Below are 23,834 nucleotides of genomic sequence, written 5' to 3' on the forward strand. Positions count from 1 at the left end.
ATAAGAGAAAAAATACTTTTACCCCTTTTCTCCTATCTCACATTCCCCGTCAAAGATCATCCTTTTATGGTTTTCAAGAACATATTCTATGAATTACATACAACATGCATAGATCAAAAAATACTCAGATTTAAGCCTTTGAAAAACATTAATGAGAGTACACAACTTCCTTTGTCATTTAACAATGTCAATGCATGACCACAATATTCATTTTAACTGCTGCATAGCAGCTTGTATGTGTCTGATGTATATATGTCATGATCCATTTGAACCTATTTGGCTATTTCCCATTGAATGACATTAGGTTCTTTCCATAATTTTTGCTATCACACATATATAAAATGTCCTTACATATGGCTCTATATGCATGATAAGGCTTCTCTGAGGTGGTTAGATATGTAATTATAAGTTGGAAAGGATGAATGCTCTGCCCCTTTCTATATTTTTGTTTGTTTGTTTTTATAGCTATAGGGAGTGAGGGGTGAATATCTTAACCCACAACTCTAGGTTCAACTATATGAAAATCCTGAAGTATTACCTGGATATTAATGTGGATTATGATAAAGACTGGTTGGTGCCCCTTGTATAAGTTTTGAAGTATTTTTGTACCCTAGCAATGTCCAGGAGCTCCCCAACTCTTTGTTATTGCTGTCTGATTTTACTTCTCTTAATAGCATAAATGATTGTTTTTATCTTTTTCTGTAATATATGTTTACTGATTTCAGAGAGAAAGGGGGAGGGAGAGAGAGATAGAAACATCAATGATGAGAGAGAATCATTGATAGGCTGCCTCCTGCACACCCCACAGTGGGGATCAAGCCTGCAACCCAGGCATATGCCCTCACTGGGAATCCAGTTGTGACCTCCTGGTTCAGAGGTCAATGCTCAACCACTGAGCTGTGCTGGCCAGAGTTTTGGTTCTTCTCCTGGAAAAAGCTATCCCCAACTCTTTTCAACTTCAGCAGTGTAAGGGAAACCATGAATGACTCACATTCTGGTATGAATGAACCTGCTGGGAGCATAGGGCTCACTGTGAGTATCAAGGAACAAGAACCAGCCTGTGGAGCCTGCCAGAAGTCCAAACTGCAGAATGATAGTAGATGGGTGGCTGACCTTGCCTCATGTTTCCCAGCCCTGTGTCTCATTCCCCACAGATCACCGGGACCTTGGTCTTCACTGTCTTCACTGCCGTGCTGGGTTCCTTCCAGTTTGGATATGACATTGGTGTGATCAATGCCCCTCAACAGGCAAGTAAAACATTCACAATTCAAATCCCCTTTTGGCAATTTCTGTCAATGACAGAAAGATATCTGTTCCTTGTACAGAGAAATAAAGTGTGTCCACGTGGGGAACAGCCTTCCGTCGGGTATCCTGTGCGTGGTTCCAGAGCTCAGAACTTGGCTTTGACGCCTCATCACTTAATAACCCTCAGAAGAAAGTAAACAGCAATAATTCTTGATCTTTGACTCTGATATTTGCTGAGCTCACAGAAAACTTTAGTCAGAATACCATGTGCCTTAGGATATCTTTTGTAAAGCTTGAAAGCTTATTTATTGCAGCATTCATTCAGACCTCTCAGCCATACACAAATGAAAATATCAGGGAATATGAGAAAGCCATAGAAGGATATGTTTCACTCTGTGCACAAATGCATTGAGCACCAACTCACTGTGCATCAGGAACTTTAACGTGTTCTCCCAGTTTCAGCCTCCCAATAGCCTTCTCTCACCCATTTCCTGGCCAGATTAAAACCATCAGAAGCACTAACATTAAAAAGATTCTAGTCCTTCCCTGTACTCCTGTCTCCTATAGGTGCTTCAAAGTAAAATAATACAAAACATTTAAATAATAGTCAAGAAGTCCAACAACATTTGGGTTTTCTCTGTGATGACCATTTGGATGGGTATTTTTTAAAATATCAAACAATTTCTATCAGTTTTTTTCATTGATTTTGTGCATCTCTACTCTGATATCCAGTGAATGGACAGGAGAGGGATGCCATTTTTCTCAGCTCCCACAACCTGTAACGAACTGGGGGAGGGGGGGGTCCAGGACTTGACTCCCTCTGCCCTAATTCAGACTGTCAGGTCCCTTAGTGTGGAATTGATGTCTTGTATCACCAGTGCCAAGCACAATGATTGGTGTAAAGAGGGTGTTCAATAAAGTGTTTAGTGAAGGGGAGAGAGACAAAGAAAGAGAAAGAGAGGGAGAATGGATGCTGCGGGGAAGGCTGGCATAAGGTGCAAGTACGAATATTTGTTAGGTGACTTCTACAAATCGATCGTATTTCATCTGCTTCTTTTACAACATTGGACTCCAAGAAAAATGTAAGATCCCTGCAGGGTGTGAATGTGTGAAATGTGTGCTGGCCAGTCAGTCCATCATCTGAAATGAGTCGCTCCTTGGACCAAAAGACGTGCTCTGGTTACGTGCCACCCATCTTCATGAGCGTGGCAGGCCTCACTGAGGTTGAAAGATTTAGGATACAACACTGTGTGGAGTGGGGTGGGGATAGGGGGAGGGGGGCTGTTTTCTGTGGGTAATGACATGTGCCGATTTCTCAGGTTTCCTGAAATTTGGCTCAATATCACCATAATTGGTAGAGCCTCTTTTCCTGGGAGACTATTTCAAATTCTTATTTAAACCATCCTTTTCAGTCTTCGAGGGGAAATTAATCTAAGGTTTCCCTCCTTCAATCACAGACCTGAACACCAGGATTCCCCACTGGCATCTGACTTAGGGCCCTCTTTATAGACACTTCCTTCTGAGTTTAAACACTGTTGCATCAGAAGAGTCATTCAGGCCTTTTTTATTATTATTATTATTATTATTATTAGCAGAAGGACATTTGGAATTATTTTAAGGTATTTGTAAATCACACCTTTTATGATTATGAAGACTACACATGCCCGTTGCAGAAAGGATTAGGAAAGAAATCACCGTAATTATTCTACCACATAGAGCAAACTGCTGAGAACATTCTGGGTATTTCCTTACAGTTGCTTTTCTGTGTAGGTTGTCCATATGGCATGACCTTCTAATGAGGCAAATGTCTTGGTCAGAATTCTTTTATCATAACATGTCAGTTCCTTCCCTTACTCAGCTGATTTTGCAACCTAGGACTTTGCCCTGAACCTAGGGCCACTGCACACCTTGTCAGAGGTCCTTGCAGCTCGCTGCTGCTGAATAGTAACCAAAGAGCCATCGAGAGGAACGGCATGGAAGGAAGATAGCCTGAAAGTATAATTTACTCAATTATACTTTCCTATGATTATTGCCTCTAGTGGGCCACATTATAAAGTATGGCTCTGTGCAATTCAGCTTTGAACATTGTTCATTCTGTTACCCACTGAACTCTGAGGTCCTCTAGGTCTCAGTGCCTTCTCAGGGGCCACTGAGGTTTTTTTTTTCATCTTTGGAATTCATCAGTATACACAATTGTTTTCTTCTCTATGCCTTTGCTGCTAGGAAGTTTATTGCTAAATTATAGCTCACTTCTAGCAAGGATATAGCACCTAGTGTTTGAATTTTGTATACTAACTTTATTTTGGGCCTCATCGTATCTTTCCCAATTTTTTTTCTTTTTTTTTCTTTTTTTTAAATTTTTTTAATTAAATCTTTATTGTTCAGATTATTACATTAGTTACTCTTTTTTCCCACCATAACTCCCCTCCACCCAGTTCCCACCCCACCCACCGCGCTCACACCTCACCCACTGTCCTAATCCATAGGTGCACGATTATTGTCCAATCTCTTCCCTTACCCGCCACATCCCCCCCCCCAAGAATAGTCAGTCCATTCCCATTCTATGTCCCTGATTCTATTACAATCACCAGTTCATACTGTTCATCAGATTATTTATTCACTTGATTTTTTGATTCACTTGTTGATAGATGTGTATTTGTTGTTCATAATTTGTATCTTTATCTTTTTCTTCTTCTTCCTCTTCTTAAAGGATACCTTTCAGCATTTCATATAATACTGGTTTGGTGGTGATTAACTCCTTTAGCTTTTTCTTATCTGTGAAGCTCTTTATCTTGCCTTCACTTCTGAATGATAGCTTTGCTGGATACAGTAGTCTTGGTTGTAGGTTCTTGGTATTCAACACTTTGAATATTTCTTGCCACTCCCTTCTGGCTTGCAAAGTTTCTGTTGAGAAATCAGCTGACAGTCTTATGGGTAATCCCTTGTAGGTAACTGATTTTCTTTCTCTTGCTGTTTTTAGGATTCTCTCTTTGTCTTTTGCTCTTGGCATTTTAATTATGATGTGTCTTGGTGTGGTCCTCTTTGGATTCCTTTTGTTTGGGGTTCTCTGCGCTTCCTGGACTTGTAAGTCTATTTCTTTCACCAGGTAGGGGAAGTTTTCTGTCATTATTTCTTCAAATAGGTTTTCAATATCTTGCTCTCTCTCTTCTTCTGGCACCCCTATAATTCGGATGTTGGTACGCTTGAAGCTGTCCCAGAGGCTCCTTACACTATCTTCGTATTTTCGGATTCTTTTTTCATTTTGCTTTTCTGGTTGGGTGTTTTTTGCTTCTTCATATTTCAAATCTTTGACTTGATTCTTGGGATCCTCTGGTCTGCTGTTGGGAGTCTGTATAATATTCTTTATTTCAGTCAGTGTATGCTTAATTTCTAGTTGGTTCTTTATCACAACATCGAGGGTTTCACCAGTCTTCTTGAAGATCTCACTACATTTATCGGCGGCTTCTAGACAGTTCTTTAAAGACCTTAAAAGTGTGGTTTTGAACTCTATATCCAGCAGTTTGCTTTCCTCCATTTCTGTCGTTTGTGTCCTATTTCTTTGTCTCGGCATTTTTTATGCTTCGCTGTGTTGATAGAGTGCCTTTCTGTGCTAAGTGTCCCAATTACCTGAGGTAAACACTCTTGGTGCACCCCCTTGTGGGCTTTGTGCACAGTCTTGTAATTAAGCCTTGATTATTGTAGTTATCACTGGGAGGAATTGACCTCCAGGCCAATTGGCTGTGAGAATCAGCTGTGTCTGCAGTGGGAGAACTACTGTGCTGGAGACACCCCTCTGGGGCTAGACTTGCTTCAATGGGGCTTTGGTGCTCACTGAGTCTGCCCCCTGAGTGTGTCTTTTATGGTTCCATGGAGCTGCAAACTGGATGGTCCCACTCTGACCTCTGGGCTTCCTGGCTCCTGGATCTCTAGGGAGGTGCTAATCTAGCCTTTGCCTGAGGCTATCCAGCAAAAGTCTCCCTGCAGGGCTTGGGCAGGGCGGGTCCCACGGGATCAACAGGGCGGGATTAGCAATTATGGCTGCTCTCAGTCTTGCCCTCAGAGACTCTGCTTCTCAGTGTCCCATTAATCGCTGCAAGCCCCTCGGAGAGAAAGCTGACCTCGGGTTCTGACCGATGCCAGACAGTCCCGCTTCTCCCATATGAGTCTGGGTCCCTAGAGACTCGCCTGGAACTGGAGCTCAGAGCCTGAGACTCCCTCCCGATTGAAAACGACAACGGTGCCCTCAGCCACCAGCCTGCTCCGCACGCACCTCCGCACCTTAGTATTTCACCTCCGCACTGCACCTCCTCTGATTCTCGGTATGCTTTTCTCTTTCCTTCTAGTTGTAGAATTTCCACTCAGCCAGCCTTCCTGTGGTTCTGGATGATGTCCGTTCCCTCTTTTAGTTGTATTTTTGAAGTGGTTGTGTGAGGCAGCAATCTCCGGTGTTTACCTATGCCGCCATCTTGGTTTTTCCCAATTTTTTTTTCTTATATCTACTTTTGTGTTTTCATTAAAATATTTCCATAAGTCCATTTAAATCCTCTTGTGCAGGGGTAACACTGGTGCAGATTTATATCTTTTTAGCCTGCAGAATATTTTCAATTTGAATAGTAGACAGCATTTAAAACTTGGCAGTTTTTACATGAAAACCCAGATTTCCATCTTCTTTTTAAAAACTAAAGTTCATCAACACTAGTCTCGTGTTTGCAGCTTCCTCCAGGTGGGGCAGACGCTCTCGAGGGCCGTAATCCTGCTCACTCGCTGTTATATCCTCAATAGTAGAGAAGTATTTCAGTCCTCGAGTCATTAAGGTTCTCCTTGCCTCCTTCATTTATTTGTTCCTGCCTGGCTCCTGTTGGCACTGGAATTTGTGGCCTCTGTTTTATAGGTACTAGAGACCCAGCACACGATTAAATCATGCAGATAGGGTCCCTAGGCCTAGCCTTCTGTGATCCGGGCCATCTTCTGCCCATTCGCCAGTCCCCAGGTCGAACACTGCCTCCGCCACTGCCGGGCTGTCAGGCTGTGGGGATCCCCAGCTCATCCCCGGCTGCTCCGGGGCTCAGGCCTGCGGGAAAGCGGGCACCAGAGATTTCACCTCCATGTCCGTGCGCTGGGCCGACTGCTGATGGAACGCGCTGCCTGCTGGGGGTGATGCTGCCACTGCTGCTGGGGCTTGAGGCGCTGACAGAGATTGTGGGACACGCCGGTGACGTACCCGTCCAGGCATGAGCGGCCCCGAGCGGGCAGCGTGTTCCATCAGCGGCCGCCCGGCTCACATGCATGGAGGTGAAGTTGCCAGCACCCGCTTTCCTGCAGGCCTGAGCCCCCTCCTGCCCCCCCCTCTCCCCCAGCAGCTGGGGATGAGCTGGGGATCCCAATAGCCTGACAGCAAGCCTGGTCCTCCCACCACCCACCCCGATTACCCCATTCACCAGCACTGATCCATGGGAGCCTGGGAAGGGGGTGGGGGGGTAGAAAGGGACCAAGAGGTCAGCAATTCAGCCCGCTCGCCAGTTGCCAGTTGCCAGTCCCACTCCGCCCCCACTCGCAGGTTGGCGGGGAGGGACGGAGAAGTGGTCAATGTCACCTCATGGCGACTGGTCATTTGGTTGTGATGCCTCTTGGCCTTTTATTATTATGATGGTCAACTATAAATAAATCTACATGTGTTTGTGTGTAATGCACATAATTGGAATGATCCTGTTTAAATACCTAACAAATACTCTAAAGAAAAAAAATGAATAAAGATATATAGATTGTTTGAAATGTTTTTGTTTCCTCAGATAATAATAACCCATTATAGACATGTTTTGGACGTTCCGCTGGCTGACCGAAAAGCTCTCAGCAGCGATGCTATGGCCACTACAGAGGAAATGCCCAGAACCCCCAACCTAATGAATTCAACGCCAACCCCTCTGCCTGAGGAAGAGCCTGAGGAAGAGCTTGTGGAAGAATCTGGCCTCATCACCATGCTATGGTCCCTGTCTGTGTCCAGCTTTGCAATTGGTGGAATGATTGCATCATTCTTCGGTGGGTGGCTTGGGGACCAGCTTGGAAGGTAGGCAAATTTCATAAGCAAGCAGAAACACGGAAACTTTCGTATTTGGGGTTTATTGGAATTAGTTTAGAAAGAAATCACCGTTCTTTTTGTGTAATAGTTTTTGAGTTGTTTTTTTACCACGTGACCCTATGAGTTAGATCAGTGTTGAACCAAATAATGGAAAAAGCTGTTGCACCAATCTGCTTAATTGTGGAGGTATTTACCGCAAAGGTGAGTTTGGTGTGCATTTTTAGACAATTGCTTTGATTCTCTGGCTTTCTAAGTTATAAAACATATTAATAACCCACTGCACAAATGATTAACTCTAGAGCTCAATAGAAGGGCCGAGGGTGGAATTTTTAACCTGGGAGTCTATTGTTTGCGTCACCAAATCGTTCCATTTCTCAGACATCCAGTTTTTCATCTTCAAATTAGAATTTGGCATTTGGTTCAGTCAAGTTCTAAGATCAAGTCAATATTCCCCAGCCCTCAATTGCTCAGTATACTTGGCAAGAGGTTTATAGCTGCTGCTACTTCTATATCCAAGCCCCAACCAAAGATGAAGCCAGTGGTGTCTCCATTTCTCTACTCTGGTTTCTATTAAGTGTTCTGGACTGAAAACATCAGTGCAACTCCTTTACACTTACATTTTACTTAGTCATGTGACATACTAAAGCTCTTTGGATGCCCCATCTCCCCAAAAGAAAATAATAATAATAAAATTAGAAACTAAGCTGATTATTTCTTTAAATCTGTTTTCTACTCTTTAAGTCTATCTTTTGTTTATTAATTACTTTTTCCTAGTGATAAAATTATACAAATATGGAAAATTTAGAAAATTGAAAACCTTTAAAATGTAAATGATATAGGCTAAGATATAACTGTCTTAGTAATTCTGAATTACAGTTTATTTCGTTCATAAAATTCCTACTTTAAATTTTAATTTTATCTCTGGTTATTAAAATTCTGATAACTTCTTTCTCTTGTACTGGAGCTTTTCAATAAGAAGACTGTAAGAAATTTCCTTAAGTATTGAGTAGCATGGGAACCCAAGTTTTATTTTTGTTCTCATTTGAAAGATACTTTCCTCTACAATAAAAGAAAATGGTCAGTTCCTCCCATTTTAATCAACTTACTGGTGTTTAGATTAATTATTTCTAAAATAAATAAAATTAAGCAAAATTAAGTTAAAATTTAAAATATGGACAAACTAAGTCTTTCAGCAGCTACTGATGTTTTATACTTCTTCCCATCCCTGAAGAAAAAATGTAAGCCCTACTGCCTCTCATTTAGAGACAAAATTTTGAGAGGTCCAGTGACTTACTTTAAAACATTTAATCAGTGTCCTAGAGATGGAACTAGAATGCTGCCTCTCATTTAGAGACAAGATTTTGAGAGGTCCAGTGACTTACTTTAAAACATTTAACCATTTATCAAATAACTTATGGTAACGAAAAGTGAGGTTTCCTCCAGCTCTTGGAGAAAAAAATGATTCTCCATGAAAAACAGCCATAAAATCAAAATTTTAATTTAAAAATAAGACTAGAGAGTTCAGTCTCTTCCACATAACCATTTTTCTGAGGTGCTTCATTGAGAAATGGCATGATTTTCCTTATTGCCGTGGTCATTACTTCACCAGTTAAAAGTAAATAAATAAAAATGTATTTTCCATTACTGCCTTTTAAAAAAGTTTTCCTTGTCATTGTATAATAGCCAATATATATCTGTGACCATTATTTTTCAATTTGGACTCTCAAGGTCAATTTTTCCAGAGACTCTGGGCTTACAGTTTAATTACAAGGCAATGATGGGGGTGACCATGGTCTGTGCAATCCACACCACTGTGAACGAAGAAAAGCAAACATTCCTGTTCTTGGAATGCTTTCTTTCTTTTGTATGGAAAATGGAACTCACTAAAATGAAACCCTAACCCCTGGTTTCACCCAGATCACCTCGCAGCTCTGTCACTTAATAGTTGTGTGAAAATGTGTAAGTTACCTAAGTTCTCTAAGACGTTTTCTTCCCATCTGCAATGCGGAAAAAATATATATAATAATCCCTACCTTGTGGCATTATTGTGCCAATGGAGTAAGAAGGAGTATAAAGGGTTTAGCACAATGTCTCGGCAGAGTGAGCAGGCAGTGAATGCAGTCTTCTTTGTTGATGATGAGGACAAGGGCGATAGTCCTATGCTAATAGGAGTATTTAGAGGGAGATTTAAAGAAATATACTTAGAAATATATTTTCTTCTCCCTGATTCAACCACTTCAAGTATTTTTTTTTTTTTAGATTATTTATCCTTGGCCATTTCTCGAGTCTGAGCAGAAGTTTTTTTTTCTTTTTCTTTTGTTGGCACTATTTCAGATGTCCCCACTTTCCCTCCCTTTGTCCCCTTTCACCCAGTCCCCACTCCTGCTCCCCTCAGGCCATCACCACACTGTTGTCTGTGTCAGAAATTGAAATCTAAGTTGTGTAGAGTGCTCCAGGATCCATTGGTAGTAAGGAAAAAGGGCTTTAGAGCAATCTGGCATCAAACATACTTTTCAGGCTATCTCTTTTAAGACTTATCTCGTTTCCCCTCACCTCCCCCTTCCCACCCAATAGAATATACTATTAACTAGCTAGTAACCATTTTTAAGGTAATTTATTGGGTTTCCCTGCCCTCTATCCTTGTTTAGAGAAAAAGCACTTCACAGAGCAACACCCTGTCTTTTTCTCCGCAGCTCTGAAGTTGATCAGCTCTAAATCACTGTTTCCCTGCCTTTAGGTACTTAATAATGTCCACATATTACTACTATAATGAATTGCCACAAACTTAGTGCCTCAGAACTATACCAATTTATTTTCTTGCTGTTGTGGAGGTCAGAAGCCCAAATTCAGTTTCACTTGGCTGCAGTCCGGTGTCAGCAGGGCTGGCTCCTGCAGGTTCCGAGGGAAGAATCCATTCCCTTGCCCTTTTCCAGCTTCCATGTTCCTTGGCTTGTGGTCCTTCCTCCATTTTCAAAGCACATCATTCCGATCTCTACGTTATCATCACCTCACCTTCTCTTCTGCCTCCTGTTACAAGGATACTTGTGATTGCATTGTTGGGCCAGGATAACCTTTTCAACTCAAAATCTTTCATTTTCATCTGAGAAGTCCCTTTTGTCATATAACATAGCGTATTCCCAGGGTCTGAGGATCAGGATGTAGACTCTTGGGGGTTATTATTCAGCCTATCGCATGGCTGTTGGGCAATCACTGCAGTATGAGATTACATAGTTTTACTCTTTAAAAATATCTGTTTGGTACTAAAGATACTTGCTTAGAAAAAGCTCACTTTTGAAACATTGAAACAGAACAGAACAAGGTGCTTATTACATTTTTTTGTGGCACAGGCATTTTCATACCTGTCCACTCAGATAATTTCATTGGCCTTATCATCATCTACTTTGAAGAAGGTTTCTAGTGTACCTCACTTTCCTACTTAAAAGGAATAAATATCTTAAAATGTCAAATTTCATAAGATTAATTTTGAAAATGTGTTGCTATTGTCAGCTTTTTTACATATTTTACATAAGTTAACATTAATGCATAGATTCTGAAAATGTGCTGACATATAATGTTAAGATAAGAATAATTATAATTCTCTATGATAAAGTTCAAAGTAAAAGTATGCTTTAATTTATGTCAAAATAATTCTTAATAAAGGAAATTTAATTTTTAAAGTTTCTTTCATTATCTACATCAACTAAAAACCTGTACCATTGAAAGAAAGGGGAGGGGGGGCGGAAAGCAAGGTGTCATAGATTACAAGTACAGAATTGAGTTTAGCTATCACCCAGCAATTGTGTTTAAAACAATCAACTTGTAGAAAATTTAATTCATTAACTGTTTGAAAAAGTGTTAGAGTTTTATCTTAACTCAAACTAGTTATCAAAAATTGATTCATCTCCACCAAAATGTGGAGATCAGGAGCATAAAATCCAGATTCTTTCATTATAAATATTACTTACTGTTAATGCATCAGTTTGTAGATAAATCAAAGTATCAATCATGGTTTAAGATTCCCTCAACTAGCCCTTTCAGCAAAATTAAAGAAATCTCCTAGGTAAAAATGTCACCATGCTCTGAACACATGTAATTTTATCAAGGTTTGATGCTAAATTTGTAATCCATGCTTTTTAAAATTTCAGAATCAAAGCCATGTTGATAGCAAACATTCTTTCATTAGCTGGAGCTCTCTTGATGGGATTTTCGAAAATGGGACCATCTCACATTCTTATCATTTCAGGAAGAGCTGTATCAGGACTCTACTGTGGTAAGTCTCTCTCTCTCTCTCTCTCTCTCTCTCTCTCTCTCTCTCTCTCTCTCACACACACACACATATACACACACACACACGCTCAGGGAATATATTGAGTCTGATGTGGCACCACAAAAGGGATAGGCAATAGCATGAAGTTGAAGTCCTGAGTCGGGGAGGTTTGGGACCAGTAAATGGGAGATGTGAAGCTGTCTTCTTTCCCATGGCAACGACATCATTTCTAGTCATGTGACCACAGACAAATTATTCTCAGTTTCCTTCTCTTCAATAAAGAGAATAGTATCTACCTTGTAGGGTGCTTGTGAGAATCCATGTCAAATGTTCAGCATAGAATCTGACTACGGTAAACTACCAAGAAATGCTAGCTATTGTTATTACTCCCAAGGTTCTGTAGACAGTGGAAGATCGATACATCCAGAATCTCTAACTCGGCCTTTGTAGTCTATCTGGCCTCCTACGTATTTGCCTCTTCTATCTGGAAAGACATTGATACTGGGCCCGTCTTTCAGACTATACAGCCTAGCCCTGTCAGATTTCAGACCTGCTGGGTGAAGGGTGAAAGCAGCAGTGACCACAGGGAGAAGGAATCAGGAAGAAGCAATTCATAGAGGAGTTCAGAATGAAGGATGGATGCTCCTCCTATGAAGTTTCCATCTAAATTACTGGAATCATTATTTCTTGGGAACAACTTTTCGAATTTTCAGAGGCAACTAATCAGCAGAGGCCTGAACAAAAGGGAGAATCTCTCGCTCTCTAAAACAGCCAAATCTTTAGGTTCTCAATGCCAGTGATGCCCTAATAGTTCTGAGCCAAGGTTTTAACCCATTGTCCCAAACTGTAGCAATTTCAAATCACTAATTTCCATTGGGGGTGGAAGAGATGGGGCAAGGGAACAAAATGGTGTATCAAATATTTATAACACTTTTACCTGCAAAGGGGAAAAACTATAATTCCATGCATCTTCAATGACCAGTTGAAATAAAAGTCTAAAATTATTTAATTAAATGTCTCTTTTTATTATTTTCAATGTTAAAACAAATAACTGAAAGTCAGGATAGCTTTATTAAAGTGAAAAGTCAACCCACATGTGGAAAGAGCTTTGGGTTCACACTGAATCAATTCTGGCACTGTTTCTGTCTGGTCTTAGAAATGTTAATTGAATATGTGCTTCAGTTTTCTCTTCTGAAAAATGCAAATGATAACACTATCTAAAAGTTCCAAATCTTATTTTTCTTTCTCTTTTCTCCATTTTTAAAAATAGAATGAAAGCAACAACAAAATAGAACTGCCTTATGACCCAGCGATTTCACTCCTGGGTATTTAGCCAAAGAAATCTAAAACACTAATTCATAAAAATATGTGCACCCCTGTGTTTATTGCAGCATTATTTACAATAGTCAAAGATATGGAAGCAACCCAAGTGCCCATCAACAGATAATTGGATAAAAAAGATGTGGTAAATATATACAATGGAATATTACTGGGCCATAAAAAATAATTAAATCTTCCCATTAGCAACAACATGGATGGACCTAGAGTATTGTGATGAGTGAAATAAGTCAGTCAGGCAAAGACAAATACCATATGTCGAATATAAAGAACACAATAAGGGAACAAACTAAACAGAAACAGACTCAGAGATATTGAGAACAGACTGATGGTTGCCAGAGGGGACTGGGTGAAAAAGATAAAGGGATTAAGTACAAATTAGTAGTTACAAAATAGTCACGGAGATGTAAAGTAGAGCATAGGGAATATAATCAATAATATTGTAATGACTATGTATGGTGCCACGTGAGTACTAGAATTATCCTGGGTATCACTTTGTAAATTATATAATTGTTTGGCAACTCTGCTGTACACCAGAAACTAATATAAATTAATATTGAATGTCAAAAAACAAATATTATCTTTGCAAATGCAGTGTAAAATCTTTACAAAATTTTAGCTTAAGTTATAAATAAGACTGATTAATAGAATAAAATTTGTAAATTAAAATGAAAATTTCAAGAAAACCTATGTTTTAAATTTTCTAACTCTAATAAATTAAAATTAAAGGAAAGGTTTAAAAAAATAAAGTACAGTAACAAATACAAAATCTTTTTGGTAAAATTGAGAAGAAATTCTATAAATATATTGTGAAGCATATCACAAGCAGAGCCCCCTTCCACCTCTCTATACCACCCACCACTCTAACAGTGATCTTGAAGCAACTCCACATTGTGGAAATTCAGATAGAGCTTGTAGCTCTCGTACTAGCACTCTATTACACTGTTATCTTAGGTAAGTCATTGCTCACCTCGATCAAGTAATGATGTTGGCATAGATATGTTCTAATTCCCTTTAATTCCATGAGTCTAGATTAAGAATATTATTTTTTAAGAATATTATCACATTATTCATTCTCTTTTCTTAAGATCTAAAGGCATTATAATGTAAGCTATATACTAACAAAATAGATTTTTTTAAAAATTGAATAAGACAATAAATAATTGCCAAATACTTGACTAACAATTTCTTTCTATTCTTATATCCAACTACAACTTTATTTGGAATCTATCAACAAATATTCTTTGCCTAACCTCTGTCTATGGTTGAGAACAAGGGTTCTTCCTTTCAACAGACTCAGAAAGAGACTTTCAATCAGAGTATTGACTATATGTAAGCCAAATTAATGTTATTGAGATAGTCCTGGCTTTACTTTAACATTTATGTTCATGTCTCATGCAGGGCTAATTTCAGGCCTGGTTCCAATGTACATTGGTGAAATTGCTCCAACCACACTCAGGGGTGCTATTGGCGCTCTTCACCAGCTGGCCATTGTCACGGGCATTCTTATTAGTCAGGTAAAAACTCTCATCCCTTACTTCAACCATCCTCTACTTTACCCAACTTTTCCCTCCATGACTGTCCACTCTCACTGTAGACAAACACAGAAAAACAAACAAACAAATAAAACAGTTCCACCAATGGTAGTGTAGGTCATATAGAGGCATAGACATTTTAGCTCAAAGCTAAATTATTACTACTCCAGTCCTCACTTTTCCTCTTGGAGTTGCGGTTGGAATGGCCCTGGAGGTGACCTGGAAGCCAAATCTTGAACTTCTGGAGCTATTCTAAAATTAAATTATTCTATTTAGATTTAAAGGAATAGGCAACTTCAAATTTTTGGCTGTCTGGGTTTCCTTTGTTTTGAGTGTCTTACTTGGAAATTTAGTATGTAAATGATGACCAGTTCTTGTCAAGCTGGCTCTATCTTTCTCTTCTGCCCTGTGGTCTCAGAAGGAATCCTTGGAACCCCAAACCTATGACTATCCAGAGGGTAAACTACTGCAATAGGGATCACAAAGCTGTTCTCATTAGAGTCATTGCTCTATCTGTATAATCCCATTCTACTTAAGTTCTGGGAAATCTAAGAATAAATTTTTAACAAAGGTCCAAAGTCATGCATAATCTTTTATGTTGTTTTAGATATCAAATAAGTTGTTAAAAGTTTGTTTGATTCCCATCCTAAATGTCCCATAGGAGTTCATGAAAACAAACCTAGGTGAATTCTTTGTAAAATAAATAGTCCCTAATTTAGATACGGTAAGATACACTAGTAATAGTTTTCATTTTGATGCACACTTGAATCAAAATTGTCAGGGCTTGCTATTAAGTAATTAATATGGTTATTCAACAGATTATTGCAGAAGACAGATCCAAAGTGTTCTGTGGCTGATACGCTTCCCCTACCTTTTCAGATTGTTGGCCTTGACTTCATCCTGGGCAATCGTGAGCTGTGGCACATCCTGCTTGGTCTGTCTGCTGTGCCAGCTGTCCTACAGTCCCTGCTGCTCTTCTTCTGTCCAGAAAGTCCCAGGTACCTTTTCATCAAGTTGGATGAGGAAAACAAAGCAAAGAAAAGTAAGTCTCTGGGTGGTTTTACCTTCTCCCCATTGTGTTGGAACTGTCAGCTAATGAGAAACAGTGGGTGTGAATGGTTACTCATGAAATCAGTCCTGGTGCTTTCCAAATGAAGTCAGTGATTACATGGAGGAAGAGCATGCAAGATCGCTTTAATATGACTGGTCCATGCCATTTTTCACCCAAAGACATTCACTGAAACCCAAATCAGAAGCCTACCTGCAGAGTACTGGACTCAACCATAGGCTTCTAAAAGACCTTTCCAGCATTATGCTTCAGGGATAATGAGGACCATAGTTCTCTTCATCATAAGATGAAGCTAAATGTTCCGCTTTTTTGAAATAAAAAAGTAGGATTTAATTTAACAAAAAAGAATTCCCAAAGAGCATGTTATTAAGTAATAGAGAGGCTATGCAGAACTGTAGCTCTTTCGTTTACCTACTAAATATAATTTTTTTTTACCTGAGTTGTGTAAATGTAATCATTTTGGGGGACAGGTTTGAAAAGACTCAGAGGAGGTGTTGATGTCACCAAAGACATCGCTGAGATGAGAAAAGAAAGGTCAGAAGCATCAAGTGAACAGAAAGTCTCCATAATTCAGCTCTTCACCAATTCCAGCTACCGACAGCCTATTCTGGTGTCATTGATGCTGCACATGGCTCAGCAGTTTTCTGGAATCAATGGGGTAAGTTTAAGATCAACCCCCAATTCTTTTTTTTTTTTTACAAATCTCTCCTTTTATTATCATAATTATCCTTTAGTTGGAAAGCAAGCAGTAAAAACTATTCAGACAGCATCATTATTACTTTTAGGCAGAAGAGGGTAAGAGGTTAAAAACTTTTGAGGTTAAAATAGGCACTGAAAGAGACAAGCTCCATGTCTCAGGAAGGCCGGCCTTAAGAGCAGGATTAATGTATAAATATTAACAGAATCATATGGTGGCTTTATTCTCCTTGCTACTTAAAAAAAGGCTACGTGATGGTCAACATCAGATGGGGAAAACCAAGTCCACACTTTGTCCTGAATCAACAACCACCACTTGAGTCTTCTTGGTTAAGTCATTTGCACCCACAGGGACAGAATAGGTCCCTGGATATACTTCTATGTAGAGGTCCTTAGAGATGTTCTCAGCAGGCTGGGGTGCCTCTAGCGTACACTCTGTGGCTGGACGGACGCCTCCAAAACCCAGGTCACCCCCCAATTCTTAAGAGCAAAGTGAATTAAGATAGAGCAGGAAAGGGGTATAAGTTTAAATAGCTAACAGACATTTTAAAATGTTAACATCGCGTCTTACTATAAGCAAATATTGTGTGAGCAATAATTTTCTGTTTTGCCTCATCTGCTTTCTAAAATTAGCTTACAATTTTTAAAAATGTCAACAACCAAAGGTAGTGTATGTCTATTAAGATGAAGGTAAAAAGGCGAAAGTCATAATAAGTACAAAAGAGGGGGAAAGAGAGTAATTATATCAAAGAAAACTAAATTACAAAGGGCTTCTAGAGTTGAGTATCAAATTTGGGATTTATAATAGCCTAGGCCAGTGGTCAGCAAACTCATTAGTCAACAGAGCCAAATATCAACAGTACAACGATTGAAATTTCTTTTGAGAGCCAAATTTTTTAAATTTAAACTATATAGGTAGGTACATTGTTATTAACTTAATTAGGGTACTCCTAAGGCTTAGGAAGAGTCACACTCAAGGGGCCAAAGAGCCGCATGTGGCTCGCGAGCCACAGTTTGCTGACCACGGGCCTAGGCTAAAAGAATCCATGGTCCCCTCTATTTAAATGAAGTATACCAGATATCCAGGTGCCAAAAAGTTTCCTGCCATCCAAGAAACTTTTACTCTATTTGGGGAGACAGCACATGCACACAAAATAAACAATAAAATGAACTGATATGATATGGTGAGTGAGGGTGGTAGAAAAGACATGATTGAAAAACATACTGAGCATTAAATTTGAATTGAAATCCTTGCATATGCAGACTAAAATTGTTTTACCGGCAATTAGTTACTGGAAGAAAATAATTAAGCATTTGATAAGAAACTAAACAAAGGAAAGAACAAAGCTGATTCCGTTGCTGTTAGAAATGTGATTTGGGCTTCCTCTATAGTGAGCCAATCTCAGATCCACAAAGGACACATTGGGAGTGACTGAATGGTGGGCAGAGACTTGGAGGAGGCAAAGAAAGCAATGCCTGTGAAGTGAACCTCACTCCACAGGCTGAATACTGCTCTGCTGTGGTCTTCGTCCTCTTTTAAGGGTCCTTGATGTTTCTTTTTATCTAATACTCTTTATAACTTTGGGGCTCACAGACCAAATTGCTATCCCCTATCTCAGCTCTGCCTGTACATTCCATGGCACCATACTTAATCTCTCTGAACCTCTCTGCGTTAGCTTCCATCCCAGTGCCTGACTTAGAAGCGTCCAGGAAACACTGGACTTGAGGCTGTTGGGTGGCCTAAAAATAGTGGGACAGTGTGCAGTGTGCAGTGTGCTGTAAGCCACTCCTCGCTGAGCCCGGCCTGCACAGGCCTCCTGCAGCAGCCCTGTCTGCAGAAAGAGGGCATGTTATGTGGGGAAAGAATGACAGGGGCTGGGAGGACAACAAAATGAACTAAAAGGCTGTTATAAAAGTAAAAACGTAACAAAGTAATAAAGGCTGTTAGGTTGTGAACCAGATTTCTCTATCTCCACTGAAATGAATGTGTCTGTGATGGTAGAACTTGGAAGAGTTTCCTTGAGAACATAAGGTGATATTTAGGGCGCTTTAGGAAAGCAAGGAAGGATTTATTTCCTAATCTGGGTATTGGTTATACAGGTGTGTTCACTTCGTGAAAACTATTTGAGCTGTAACTTATGACATGTGTACTTTTATGTATGTATTGTATACTTTAACAAAGGGTTAAAATAAAATAAAAACACAAAGAAAATGCATATGCAGAGTTTTCAGCTAAATATAAAAGGACTTTTAAGCAAACAGAAGTTTTAAACACTGAAGGGTAATTGTGGTTGCTCCTTCCCTAGAAGGAGAGGTCAGATAAAATCTTTAGGAAGTTCTTCTAGGGACCATGGTTTCATAGAAGCACCTGAAGACAAACAACTTAAAATATTTCTTGCTTTAAAGCCGTCAATGCTAGGCTTCTTGATTAAGGCTAAACTGTTATCACTTTGCAGATATTTTACTACTCAACCAGCATCTTCCAGACGGCTGGACTCAGCCAACCTGTTTATGCAACCATTGGAGTTGGTGCCATCAACACAGTTTTTACTGCTCTTTCTGTAAGTAAAATACCCTAACTTATTCTGCTTGTTTCTCAGTCTAGAAATGGGAGTTAAAAACAAAACAAACCCTTGTGATCTAAAAGTGATCAATACCATTGTCCTCATGCTCTGGGTATGTAAAACCAAGGAGATCATGGGAAGAGTCCTATATGTGAATAACCAGCCACTGTATTGAGATGAGGCATCACTGAGCAGATTATCTGGTTCTCTCTGGTGAGAATCATTCTCTTTACTGGCCAGTAATCACTCATTCATGAATTAATAACTCACCTGGGGACACAGGACTTACTCCTTGGTTTCCTTCTCCTTTGCTCAATACTTAAGCCCCTTGGGTTTCGCCAATAGCTTGTCATTTCCCTCAACGTTGGGTCTTGTACCTAGATTCCTCTCCTTTCGTGGTTGAAATTCTTCTTTAAAAAAATAAATGTGGTCCTCTCAATTAAAAAGCAAGCCACTAGTAAGATTAAACAAACTCAACAAAGTCTTATGATAGGCCATTGGGTGGAGCTTCCAAGTAGCTCACAAGGCCATGGCTTGTGGTGATGCACCTGTTGTGTGGTATTATGAGAGGATGAAATAGAAGTGGTGTATAAGTTGAAATGTTATTGTTATTTTTGAAATTTTATTTTTTACAAGTGTTAAATGTTATTTATTTTTGGAAGAAACATTTCCAACAAGGGGAAGAGGTTGTGTACTCTTCATAAGACCAAATACCTTATATAAGGAATGACTTAGTATCTTGATAATAATACTATTTAACATAGCAATCTAAGAATTAAAGCACACAGATAACAATAACAACAACAACCAAAAAAAAAGAAAAACTTCCCAACTAATGTAACTCACTCTAAAATGAAGGTAATTGGGCTTATTTTTATCTTGGAATGCAGGATGTTCAAAAAGCTTGTGCTTTTCACAATACTATACTCGATATACTTTAGTCTCTTGTTTTTCATTCTCTGCACAGGGACTTTTAACTATTAACTTAGGGTGGTCAATAAATTATAGCCTGGCCACCTAGATCAAAAGGCAGCTTTGTCCAGACCTTGGAAAAGCGGGGGAAGAGCAAATAACATGGGAACACCAGTGGGTATGGAGACTTGCCTTAGAGATAATGCCTTTTCAAGCCAAAGGGCTACTCTGAACCAATGAAAGCCTGGTACTGGGATGCCATCCAAGGGACTATTTGCATTCTTTTGTCTCCTGAGATAATATTTTTTTACAAATCCCCCTTCGACATGTTTTTCTAATATAGAGATTATGATTAAAACATTTTATGTGTAACAGGATTTGCTATGTAAAGCATCAAGTTGTCAAGATTGGGTAACCCAAATTCTAAGAGTGCCTAAAAAGAAACTACTGCAGAATTTCATTTTTTGTCCCCCCGCCACCCCCCCGCCCCCGCCAACCCCTTTGGAGTGGGAACAATGTCTTGATTATTTTGAATGCGTATACCTCTATAGACTTTATCCTTTTATTCAGTGAAAGTTTTTGAGCAAGTGACAACTTTTAAAAAATCATCCCTAATCAGAAGTCTAATTACAAATCACCCTCCAGGACTATAAATAACATTTTAAATTTTTAATTATATATATCTTTGAAATTTTGTTTTGAAGTACAAAACGATAGCCTCTCAGTCACCCAGTTGATCTCCCCCAAATTAACCAATGTTAGCAAATCCATGTATCAAAATAGATATGCAAATAGGAATATCCTATATAATAAAACCCTAATATGCAAATCAACCGAACAGCGGAACGACTGGTCGCTATGACGCACACTGACCACCAGAGGGAAGACGCTCAATGCAGGAGCTGCCCCCTGCTGGTCAGTGCACTCCCATAGGGGGAGTGCTGCTCAGCCAGAAGCTGGGCTCACAGCTGGTGAGCGTACTGGCGGTGGCGGGAGCCTCTCCTGCCTCCACAGCAGCGCTAAGGACCCCTCGTGCATCGGGCCTCTAGTGTACTGATAACATATTAATGTTTCAACAACTTGGAAGGAACATAATCCATCTTTTTTTCTTTTTTTCTGAATGAGTATTTTGGAAAAGAGAGAGACTTTCCTGACTCCATTTTGAATGATGTTCTACATTCCATGTTTTCTTCCACACTAATGGGCCGGGAGAAGAGAGCCTGTAATCTTAAGAAAGAAAAACAAAACAGGAAGAAATATGACAGGAACAGGAAGGCATGCTGGGTCTGGGGGAGAAGCAGTGGCTACTAAACTCTAAGTAGGCTTCCAGGAGCTGAGTGACGCACATTGTCTGGGAAAAAGGGGGGACCAAGTCTCACCCTGTGTCACATTCCTCCCTGCGCGCTCACCTGGCCTCAAAAAGGGCCCTGCGCGCTCACCTGGCCTCAAAAAGGGAGTCTGACTCAATTTTCAAGGCATTAGTTTTAGAGTTTATTATCCTGTTGGTAATAAATGTTCAGAAACAGAAAAGAAAAAAAAAAGACATAATAAAAGCCCTTGTTCCTAAATAAATCCTTCCATTTTCTTGATAGTCTGACATGGTGTCATCAAGTTAACTTTGAAAGTCATGATTAAAGAGTCAAATAGAGAGCGAGAAATTTTATGAACCTGTATTTTTTTTCTCTCACTTCCTTCTCAACAACTAAATGTGGGCTCTGTGCTTATCATCCTGAAATGATTTTAAACTCTGATTACAAAATGCCTCAGATGAAAGGGGCTTTCACTGTAGGTGAAAAGAAATATCTCTCAGATATTTTCAGAGCCAGAGCTCATTGTGCTAAGGGTATTTGATTGCTATAGATATACATGGTGGATTTATGAACCTAGCCAATTTACTCACCAAAGTGAGAAAATATGACAGGTAGTTTTTCCTATGTGTGATTCACCAACCTTGCCAGTCTCCTAAGGATCAAGCAAGACTCTATCCAACAAACTCTGGTCTCGGCTAATTGTAAATCTTAACCATTAATGCAAAGGTCGCCAAGCCCAAAAGAACCAGTGACATATCTCCAGACTTAGAAAAAGAAAGCACTTTAACCTTTTGCTTTAAAGTCTTACCTTTTTCCAATGAATAGTTCATTCCCAGCACCAGGTACATTTGGGCACACCAGAAAAATGAAGACCTGGCTATTTTGGTAAAGTTATCAAATTCCATATGCCTGCCTGGGCAAAGCCGGCCCGGGTCCTGGGTGCCTGCGCCTGCCTGGGCAAAGCCGGCCCGGGTCCTGGGTGCCTGCGGCCAGCCAGAGGGAGGGAAGCCCGGATCCTGGTTGCCTACGGCCAGCCGGAGGACGGAAACCTAGGTCACGGGGGTTGAGGCAGAGGCAGTTAGGGGCGATCAGGCAGGCAGGCGAGCAGTTAGGGGCATCAAGAAGGCATGCAGAGTGGTTAGGGGCAATCAGGCATGCAGGTGAGCGGTTAGGAGCCAGTGGTCCCGGATTACGAGAGGGATATCCAACAGCTGGTTTAGGCCCGATCCTGCGGACATCCCCCGAAGGGTCCCAGATTGCGAGGGGGTGCAGACCAGGCTGAGGGGCCCCCCTCCCCCCCCCCCCCGCACAAATTTTGTGCACCGGGCCTCTAGTTTGTTAAAAACCTCTAGTCACTGAGACCAGCTCTGCTACCTCAGGCAAGAGTCACTCCCTTTCTCAGTTCCACATCCGTAAAATGGGATAATAAAACTGCCGCTTTCCAGCTTTATGAGTTAAAATGACCTCTTTGTCAGTCAAAACTCTTTAAGCATCAAGCCTACATGTTTTAAACCTTTCCTAGGTGTTCCTCGTGGAGAAGGCGGGGCGACGCTCTCTGTTTCTGATTGGAATGAGCGGGATGTTTGTCTGTGCCATCTTCATGTCTGTGGGACTCGTGCTCCTGGTGAGTTTGGTGCCACTGACATTTTTGGTTACCATAGGATAGCAATCCTGTGCTCCATGTTGAAGTGCTTTGGATGTCAAAAAAAACAACAACAAAAAACCTTGAGAATGATTTATGAAGTAAAGCCAGAGAAACAGCATATAATACAAAGGAGAAATGTAAAGAAGAGATAACTAGTTTGGGAAGGGGGTGGAGGGGTTAAAGACTGAACATCTGCAAGTAAGTTGCCCCCATTACCCAGGGAGGCGGTGTAGCAAATGCTCAAAAGGCAGGCTCTGGGTTCAGCCCCAGAATGCCATGTTCAAATCACTGTCACGCTGCTAGCAGCGGCCTGTGTGACCTTGGACAAGGATCTGGCCCTCCCAGCCCAGCACCCTCAAGCACTGCTTCCCATGCACCCTCCCTAGCACCCTAGGTATTAGTAGGAGCAAAGGTCACTGGATCCTCACCCTGCCTCTTTCACAGGAAAAGGGTGACTAAGAATCCTATAAAATCCTAATCAGGATTTCCCTGTAACAGGGCTCAAAAGATTTAAGGATGACTCAGACTAGAACAAACTTGTCTCCAACTAGAATAACTTGTACTTAATTGCACATAATCACCAGGAAGAGAGCCCTGTTACCGTTAGACTCAGGGAGGGTCTACGTAGCTAAAGGAAGAAGCGGCCCACGATCCCAGTTCTACTGTTGTTTTGTTTTTCTCAGGATAAATTCGCTTGGATGAGTTACGTGAGCATGGTAGCCATCTTCCTCTTTGTCAGCTTCTTTGAAATTGGGCCCGGGCCCATCCCCTGGTTCATGGTGGCCGAATTTTTCAGTCAAGGACCACGCCCTGCGGCTTTAGCCATGGCGGCATTCAGCAACTGGACCTGCAATTTCATCGTCGCCCTGTGCTTCCCATACATCGCGGTAAGCAGCCCAAGGTCGTGCAAACTTACTTTGCAGAGAAGATAGGGCCCAAAGACTGCTAACTGGGACTCTGTTTCTTCTCCCTGCAGGAGCTCTGTGGACCTTTCGTGTTTTTCCTCTTCGCTGGAGTGCTCTTGGCCTTCACTCTGTTTACGTATTTCAAAGTTCCAGAAACCAAAGGGAAGTCCTTCGAGGAAATCGCGGCAGAATTCCAAAAGAGGGGTGGGTCAGCCCGCCCACGGAAGGCAGCCACAGAAATGAAATTCCTTGGAGCTGCAGAGACTGCGTAG

The 23,834-nt window shown here is 40.6% G+C and overlaps 1 protein-coding gene across 1 annotated transcript; it reads left to right on the plus strand.

The window, feature by feature from the left end:
• The first annotated feature begins 978 nt into the window (after positions 1–978).
• SLC2A2 (solute carrier family 2 member 2) lies at positions 979–23,834 on the plus strand. Its single transcript, XM_023753910.1, has 11 exons — positions 979–1,032; positions 1,155–1,247; positions 7,035–7,309; positions 11,467–11,591; positions 14,328–14,443; positions 15,341–15,503; positions 16,001–16,188; positions 18,683–18,787; positions 22,535–22,636; positions 23,341–23,544; positions 23,634–23,834. Exons 1-11 carry the CDS (start codon positions 979–981, stop codon positions 23,832–23,834), a joined length of 1,626 nt encoding a protein of 541 aa, XP_023609678.1.

The sequence above is a fragment of the Myotis lucifugus genome, unplaced genomic scaffold (genome assembly GCF_000147115.1).
Source record: "Myotis lucifugus unplaced genomic scaffold, Myoluc2.0 scaffold_53, whole genome shotgun sequence".
Taxonomy (NCBI): domain Eukaryota; kingdom Metazoa; phylum Chordata; class Mammalia; order Chiroptera; family Vespertilionidae; genus Myotis; species Myotis lucifugus.

Bases quoted from the DNA above. Each gene is read 5' to 3' on its own strand.
- SLC2A2 (XM_023753910.1), top strand. From the start codon at position 979: ATGAATGACTCACATTCTGGTATGAATGAACCTGCTGGGAGCATAGGG. The intron at 15,504-16,000 runs GTAAGTCTCTGG...TTTGGGGGACAG, and splicing joins GGAAAACAAAGCAAAGAAAA to GTTTGAAAAGACTCAGAGGA. The intron at 23,545-23,633 runs GTAAGCAGCCCA...TTCTCCCTGCAG, and splicing joins TGTGCTTCCCATACATCGCG to GAGCTCTGTGGACCTTTCGT.